Source organism: Schistocerca nitens, chromosome 7 (genome assembly GCF_023898315.1).
Source record: "Schistocerca nitens isolate TAMUIC-IGC-003100 chromosome 7, iqSchNite1.1, whole genome shotgun sequence".
Lineage (NCBI taxonomy): Eukaryota > Metazoa > Arthropoda > Insecta > Orthoptera > Acrididae > Schistocerca > Schistocerca nitens.
The window spans coordinates 505,746,054-505,754,381 of NC_064620.1; the positions used below are offsets into that span (position 1 = coordinate 505,746,054).

Sequence of the window (8,328 nt, forward strand, 5' to 3'; positions counted from 1 at the left end):
TAACAGCACGACATCGCCTGTAGTGTCTCTCCTGGGCTCGTCACAATACCGGTTGGACCATATATGTTTATAAAACAGTGGCTGGTCAGATGTATCCAGATTTCAACCGGCAAGATCTGACGGTAGGTTTCGAGTGTGACGCAGACCCCACGAAGCCATGGGCCCAAGTTGTTCAAATGGCTCTAAGCTCTATGGGACTTAACATGTGACGTCATCAGTCCCCTAGCCTTATAACTTGTTAAACCTATCTAACCTAAGGACATCAAACACATCCCTGCCCGAGGCAGGATTCGAAGCTGCGACCGTAGGAGCAGCGCGGTTCCGGACTGAAGCGCCTAGAACCGCTCGGCCACAGCGGCCGGATGGACCCAAGTTGTCAACAAGACAGTACAAGATGGTGGTTGCTCCATAATGTTTTGGGGAGTGTTCACATGGAATGGACTGGGTCTTCTGGTCCAACTGAACCGATCATTGGCAGGAAATGGTTATGTTTGGGTACTGGGAGATCCATTTGGGTCCATTCATAGAGCTCATTTTTATGGATGACAATGCGCCATGTCACCGGACCTCAATCGTTCGCTATGGGTTTGTAGAACATTCTGGAAAATTCGAGTAGAGTATTTGGCCAGTTCGTGCACAAAATCCTGCACCGTTAACGCTTTTGCAGTTATGGACAGCTATAGACGCAGCACGGCTCAGTATTTCGGCAGGGGACTACCGACGGCTTGTTGAGCCCATGCCACTTCGAGTTGCTGCATTATGACGAGCACAAGGAGGGCGACACTATATTAAGACGTATTCCGTGACTTCTCACCTCGGTGTTTATCTTCCTGATCGTGTCATTCAATGTGGTAGCGGGCAGTGGTCATAATTATTTCTCAGCTTATGAGATTGGGGAGTGTATAGACTGACTGTTTGTACCTCTCTGTGGGAGGTGTTATTGGGCCCGTACGATTTTAGAACACTTGTGTTATCTCTAGCCAGTCAAGCAAACCTATTACCATTCGTATCACCCATTTTTGAATTAGCTCGATGTCTCCTGTTGGTCTAACCTCATACGGATACCATGCACGTAATACCCAAGTACAGGCCGCAGAAGGCGTTTGTACGTAGACAGACTTCAGTTTCTTAGTATCCTATCAGTGAATCCTCATTAATGCCCTCTAAACTGCTGTGTAGTGTGTGACAGAGGGTACTTTCCATTCTAGTGTCTAATGAGGGATCTTCCCATTCCATTTATAACTACAATGCCTAAATAATGAATGCCTCTCTAATCTAATATTGTCTTCCAGACGTCTACATGAGTCAGAGTTACTTTTTAAGTTATCAGTGAAAACCGATTCTTGAAATTGTTAATTTTTTTACGACGAAATTACAAAGAAATCACTACGCTTAGCTGCATACAGCCGTTGATATACGTCAACGAGGACAGTTGAAAAATGTGTGCCCTGACCGGGACTCGAACCTGGGATCTCCTGCTTACATGGGAGACACTATACATCTGAGCCACCGAGGACACACACGACAGTGCGACCCACATTTCCGACTTCCGCACTATATGCATAGTGCCCCTTCCCATTATACTCATTACTCGCGGCTTTTTGCCGATTCCCGTAAGAGTTCAGGCACTGTTTGTGCATCCGCACAGAAGATGGTCAAACGGCCGGTGAGCCTATATATATATATATATATATATATATATATATATATATATATATATATATATATATATATATATATATATATATATATATATAGTATTTGTTCTTTCGGACATGTCCGAAAGTACAGATACCATCTGCATATATATTATTTTTCACGGTTTATTCTATGACTTCCCATGGGCATATAACATTTATCGTCTTTTTCTCGACATTTTGCGGCAGCTCGCACCTGTGCACCTGTATGACAATCTTATTTGCCACTTTTAGATGATGTTCTGGCGTAACCACAAGCGGCGGAACTAAGATGCGGAACGCAAGAGCAGAGAAGCAGTGAGGAAACGGCAGCCAATGGTGCGCGGGACTGGACTGCGCCATGTCAAAAGCGACACCTGGAAGAAGGGAATATAAGCGACGATCCCGCTAGCCTCGGCCGCTCAGATCGGCACCAGATCGCAGGCATTAGTTATCAGTGACTGGTATCAACTTGCCTGAAGACTTCACATATCAAGGACTCTAAATTATATTGCTTCTCGCCCCTCCTTTTCGACTACTACTTGTAAATCTCCAAAGTTCAGTACTGTCAATTGCTTTATAGAAATAGAACTACTAAAGTTATTTGTTCGAATTACTGCACAGCATTCCGAGAACGCTGATTACTGTAGGCACCTTATTAGCGACGAGTGGGCAAGACCCACACATGGTATGACTGGTCGTTTCTCGTTAACCCTACAGGCAAATGCTAATATATATATATATATATATATATATATATGTGTGTGTGTGTGTGTGTGTGTGTGTGTGTGTGTGTGTGTGTGTGTGTGTGTGTGTGTGTGTGTGTACATGAGTTACGACAACCAACGATCCTTTCTTTCTGTGCGTTTGCAAACTTAGCTCCATCTCTTACGGGACTGAGGGACTGCAAGTAATGGGTTTATGGATAGGAGTGGCTACGTCGGTAATGAGTAACGTGCTGGGCGTTGCTATCGGAGGAGAAGCGTGCTCGGATGTCCGATGCGGTTAAGATGACAGCTCGCCTAAAGCGGGAAGTCTGGGTGCGAGTACCCATTTCGCACAAATTTTGACACGGCTAATGTCATTAAAACTTTTGAACGAACAATCTGTTTTAATTTCATTGTTTCATAGAACGACGCTTAATCAAGGAGAATTCCATAAGCATTAAGTCTGAGGTTACTACTAACACTGTTCGACAAATCATTAATATGCAACTAATGTAATACCTGAAATAACGCCTCATTGTGACGCTCTTTCGTTGCCCTTGCCATTGAAAAACTCAATATACACGTAAATAGATGCAAGTAGTAAATTTCTTAATTAGGGTACGATTCGTTACTACTGAGTCTAAACTTTCTGCGTTAAGTTACAGGAAATGTACAGGTTAATATCGGAACTCCTTAATTTCATACTATACATGGACTCTACCACGTAGAGACAAACGACGCACAATAGGAAACTATTATTCAGCTCAGTCCTGCAACGTTAAATACACACGGCATGTGATCGACGCTTGCATTCCTAGAGCCGCAATAAGATAATTCTGATTTCCACACAACGTTCCCGGAATCTTGCAGGAAAAGAACCATTGTCATGAATACGGAAATTTTTCTTCGGAGCCTACCAGTAGATGTTGTTGCCGTAGTGAATCAGAAGTATGAACAGGCAGCCGTGCTACCAGACAACACTGTCTGCTACTGTGTACTGAATACACAGTTCTTTGCAATAATATTGGTATCGTTTTATAGTATTTTATGCTTTTGCTGTCTTAAATTAGGATTAAAAGAAATTTAGGAAGCTGTGACAGTTATTGGGTGATAAGAGCTGTAGCGGGCGGGCGATATACTGTTAGTCATTAAATGCTCAAATCATGAGGTTTAATTAGCATTCACGGCCGATTTCTCGATTACGACTGACGCGACTTTTGAATGGCTGTTTTCTTTTCATTAAATGACTTATAAAAATAAAGATTTATTATTACCGCTATAGCAATTGACCGCACTGATGTGGTCAGCGAAACGTCGGAGCAGCAAGTTCTTGCAGCACCTCGGCAGTCACTTGAGTGATTGTTATGTTGGGAAGGTCGTGACAGCGCTCCACTATTAATAACTGATATTTCGATATCTCCGTCTGTCTCTTGTCAGACAAACATGATGGCGTTGTCAGGACCACTGTTTGTGATGGTAGGTGCAACTCTCCTTTGTATTAAGCATTAACAATGAATTATCATAATTTCACACGTGGTAAGGAGACTGGGGCTTAGTACAATTAAAGCGTGTCAAGTATAGCGTGTACTAGAAGTTTGATGATTGGGAAAGACTGAAAATTGACCCAGATGTAAAGATTGTTCCCGCTACACACGGTGCCACAGTGTGTGGAAAGCAGAGTTGTATCTCGCGCTCTCAGTGTCACAGGAAAATGGTACTCTTTATTATGCTGAAACTATGATAAACAATAGAAGCAATGCAAATTTTATCATCCGCAGCGGGGTTACGAGATGCTTCAAGAACGAGAAAGAAACAGTCATCGGCCTCGAAAAGTCGAAAGTAACTATTTCAAATCCTTATTTGGTGATAAGCGGCAGTTGCCTCTGCAAAACATAATGAATAATACGATTGATATTACTCTGTAATAATCCCCGATGCACATTAAAGAGCACTTGTTTCTCATTGCTCTCCGAACCATAGCGGCTGTTTTCAACTATCATCAGTCTTGTTAAATAAATATCTAAGTCTCTTCATATTGTTGTAGCCGGCCGGTGTGGCCGAGCGTTTCTAGGCGCTTGAGTCTGGAACGCGCAACCGCTACGGTCGCAGGTTCGAATCCTGCCTCGGGCATGGATGTGTGTGATGTCCTTAGGTTAGTTAGGTTTAAGTAGTTCTAAGTTCTAGGGGACTGATGACCTCAGATGTTAAGTCACATAGTGCTCAGAGCCATTTGAACCATTTTTATTGTTGTAGATATGATGAAAAAGCTTTGGATACCACAGAAGAATGAATAAAATTCCAAAGGTAGGAATGACAGAAACAGGTAAAAATTAATAGATGGGCACTTTTAACGATTAGCAAAGAATTGCTGAAATGGCCCCCGGATTGGGAGAATGATGAGTCTACAAACCACTGTTAAACAATCGAAAATCGAGAACTGAGACCTAGATTCCAACGTGTTCTCGACGTTCTCTAGGAAACACTGAGAATTCAAATACCACGTTTGAAAACAAGACTGCATTTCATACTGCGAATTGACTCATGCCGGTAGCACCCAGCCCAGAAAGCTAACAGTTGATAGCTCACATAAAATCTCTCAGGTAATTACAATTAAATCAGTACCATTAGCTGCTGACGGCCGTTGATATACATCAACGGGGACAGTTTAAAATGTGTGCCCCGACAGGGACTCTAACATGGGATCTCCTGCTTACATGGCAAATTCTCTATCCATCTGAGCCACCTAGGGCACAGAGGATAGACCGACTGCAAGGACTTATTGCCGGCACACTCCCCGTGAGACCCACAACTTGTAGTCCACACACTACATTCGTATTGCCACTGCCATTATACCGATTACTCGCGGCAGACAATCCACCGAGTCCCGTAGGAGTTCAGGCAAGTCGTGTGCGTCGGCACGGTCACCAATGGCATCTGTTCTTTTGAATATGACCGAAAGAACAGATGCCATCTTTATAAATGCTCTCGGATCTGAATACGTTTGCATTTGTTTGGAGCTGTCTCTTACTACGGGAATTCGGGCAACGGCTCTTAATGTTCACTTGTTATACGAAAAAGCACGTCTTATTGTAAAGGTATTCAAACAAATATTGGAACACGAATATTTTGTAGTTGTATACACATAACCCTAAAAAATTTGGTTTACAGTTGTTGCATAAATAGTTCAAAAATGGTAATGAAAACAAGAGTAAAAAATTTTGAAAATAAATACTGAAGTAAATACTGAAGTTTTTAATTTTTAGTATAATTTTAAAGCTAATACTTTAACCTCGGATGTGTCGGGGAAAAATATCGCGGTGATTATAGCTAAAAATAAACGTGAGAAAATTGTAAATTTTAAAATAATATTAACTGTAAATTCTGTTTTAAATACGACGTAATTCTGAAACAGTTTCTTGCAAAAGATGACACGAAGGACGAAAGAACACTATGTACATACCGAGCCTTAGGTGCTCCTAGCAGCTAGATTGTACTTAAAGCTCTGTGTGTTTGGTTGAATATTCGATTTGTTCCGGTTGTCAAAAACAAGGTTCTCGATTGCGTGATGTTCCCCATTCTACCCTCCGCTACCGCAGACGGAATGACAAAAACTGTGACGTTCCGCTTGAAAAGATGGGTGTCATAATACACGTCTCCGCGCACAACGACGGATCGCCGTCCTTTAGTTTCGTGGACTCAAGTAGCGCTATACCTCTCATCTCATCAGAGCCGAAACATGAGGATTCAAGCATCTGGTACCCCAGCTGTGCCCATCCCTAAAACAAAGTAATTTGCAAACGCCTTCTGTGCTACTGCCGTCCGTCTATGCAACAAGCTGCCCTGCAAGTACTTCTGTTTTGTGGTGACATGAAACATACATAGCCTTTTTTGTTTTCTACTAGATTATAACGTGCATATATGAAATTTTTGCTCTTTCTGATTGCTTAGGTACTCTTATCCTTAAGTGTAAATTTCCCAATTTTTGTTGAGTTATTTTTATTGTCAATTTTGCCTCTAATTAATAAGTGGCACCTCCTTAGGTATGCGATACTTAAGGTACACCCATGTGAACACAGCACAATTTTAAATTATTCCTCCAATTTTTATGTTGTGATTTTTCTGCACCAAACCGTTGGAAATATGATTTAATTATTTGTGGCACAACTTGACTAGAAGAGATCGGTTGGTAGGACATGTTCTGACGTATCAAGGGATCACCAATTGAATATTGGAGGGCAGCGCGGAGGGTAAAAATCGTAGAGGGAGACCAAGAGATGAATACACTAAACAGATTCAGAAGGGTGTAGGTTGCAGTAGGTACTGGGAGATGGAGAAGCTTGCACAGTATAGAGTAGCATGGAGAGCTGCATCAAACCGGTCTCTGGACTGAAGACCACAACAACAATTAAAAATTAACAATTTTAGGAATTTTCTCTTTGGTTATAGTGTAAAACTTTGCTTCTTGCCAAATTTCACGGTTCTAGGTCAACGGGGCGTACCCTTCAGGTTTTGATGAATGAGTTTGCGAGAATCAAAATACGTGACAGACATAGCCGTATTTTTTTATTGCGTTGACTTAGAAGCTGAACGTTATTATATCTCCGAGAGACCGTAGATCTAAATATGACGAATTTCAAAGTGATACGTCTACCCGTTCGTGAGAAAAGGGTTTCGAACAGTCAGACAGACAAAGTGATTTTTGAAGTTTTTTTAATAAACTAAAAACCCGCCTCGATTGCGAAAAAAGCACCTAGTGTTAACCTAGGTTTCGGCGTAGATAACTACACCTTCAGACCAACAATAAAACCTACAAGTGCCTAAGAAGACCTTTGTCAATTATTAAGTGAACACCATAGCTATACATTTACAAGCGAAAAAGAAAAGGAAAACACAAACAGTACATATGTACATAGTCAAAACCACTACTTAACTTAATGGTGTAAGTGGGCGACCATTTGTAGCTGCAGTTTATGCCGGGTCATGGTCCATCGAACATAGGCCGGTGTGAGGTGGAGCGTACACCATTAAGTAGTGGTTTTGACTATGTACATATATACTGTTTGTGTTTTCCTTTTCTTTTTCGCTTATAAATGTATAGCTATGGTGCTCACTTAATCATTGACAAAGGTCTTCTTAGGCACTTGTGGGTTTTATTGTTCTGAAGAAGCCGAAACCTAGGTTAACACTAGATGCTTTTTTCGCAATCGAGGCGGGTTTTTAGTTTAATATATTAACTAACGATTGCTGACGCGCTGCGATGTTGAAGGTTCTTGATTCTAGAAGTGCCCCGTTTTTATCGTGTGAAGTACAGAACCCTAAAATAACTACATTATTAAAATAAGGATGATTTAGTTTTGTATCTTTCGTAGCAATAAAAGGAGCCGCAGTTCAGCAGTCGAAAGGGGTCCTCGACACAGACGCCGCGCTGTAGAGGCCCGGCTCTGGTCCAGGGAGGGACGCTGCGTCTTATTCTCGTGCTCAACCCTTTGTGGGCGAGGAGCCCGGCGACGCGTGCGCATCACTCACCTTGTCCGGGTCGGTGGCGCTGAGCAGCTGGGCGATTGAAGGCCCCAGCGAGTTCATGGCGCGCCGTGTTGTGTGGAGAATCCGGCCGGTGGGGAAGCGCGGTCGATAGCGACTGCAAGTGCGGCGTCAGCAGCGCGCGCGGCGGACTGACGCAGTCTGGCGACGCCGGGCGGCTCAGCGCACAACAGGGAACAGCTGACGGCGTCCGGCTCATGCGCGCCACGCACCACACTGCCCCCTTTCCTCGCAGCGGCGCCCTCGCGGACTTCGCCCACCGCACAATGCCTCACCAGAACTTCCTCGTCTACACTTCGTTCATCATACGAATAAACCTGATGTAAATAAACACAAGCGTGATGATTGGTCAGCAGCCGCAACTCCCGTACACTGATATCGCTTCGCTCTTGGAAGTAGGTCAC

General features: G+C 43.0%; 1 protein-coding gene across 1 annotated transcript in view; it reads right to left on the bottom strand.

Moving 5' to 3' along the window:
* The window catches only part of LOC126194744 (carotenoid isomerooxygenase), a 340,536-nt gene extending 332,446 nt beyond the window's left edge, over positions 1 to 8,090 (bottom strand). The window contains exon 1 of the mRNA XM_049933010.1: positions 7,910 to 8,090. Within this exon, the coding sequence (XP_049788967.1) occupies positions 7,910 to 7,966 (57 nt within the window). The 5' untranslated portion in view covers positions 7,967 to 8,090. The remainder of the gene's footprint in view (positions 1 to 7,909) is intronic.
* Between the last annotated feature and the right edge of the window lie 238 nt (positions 8,091 to 8,328).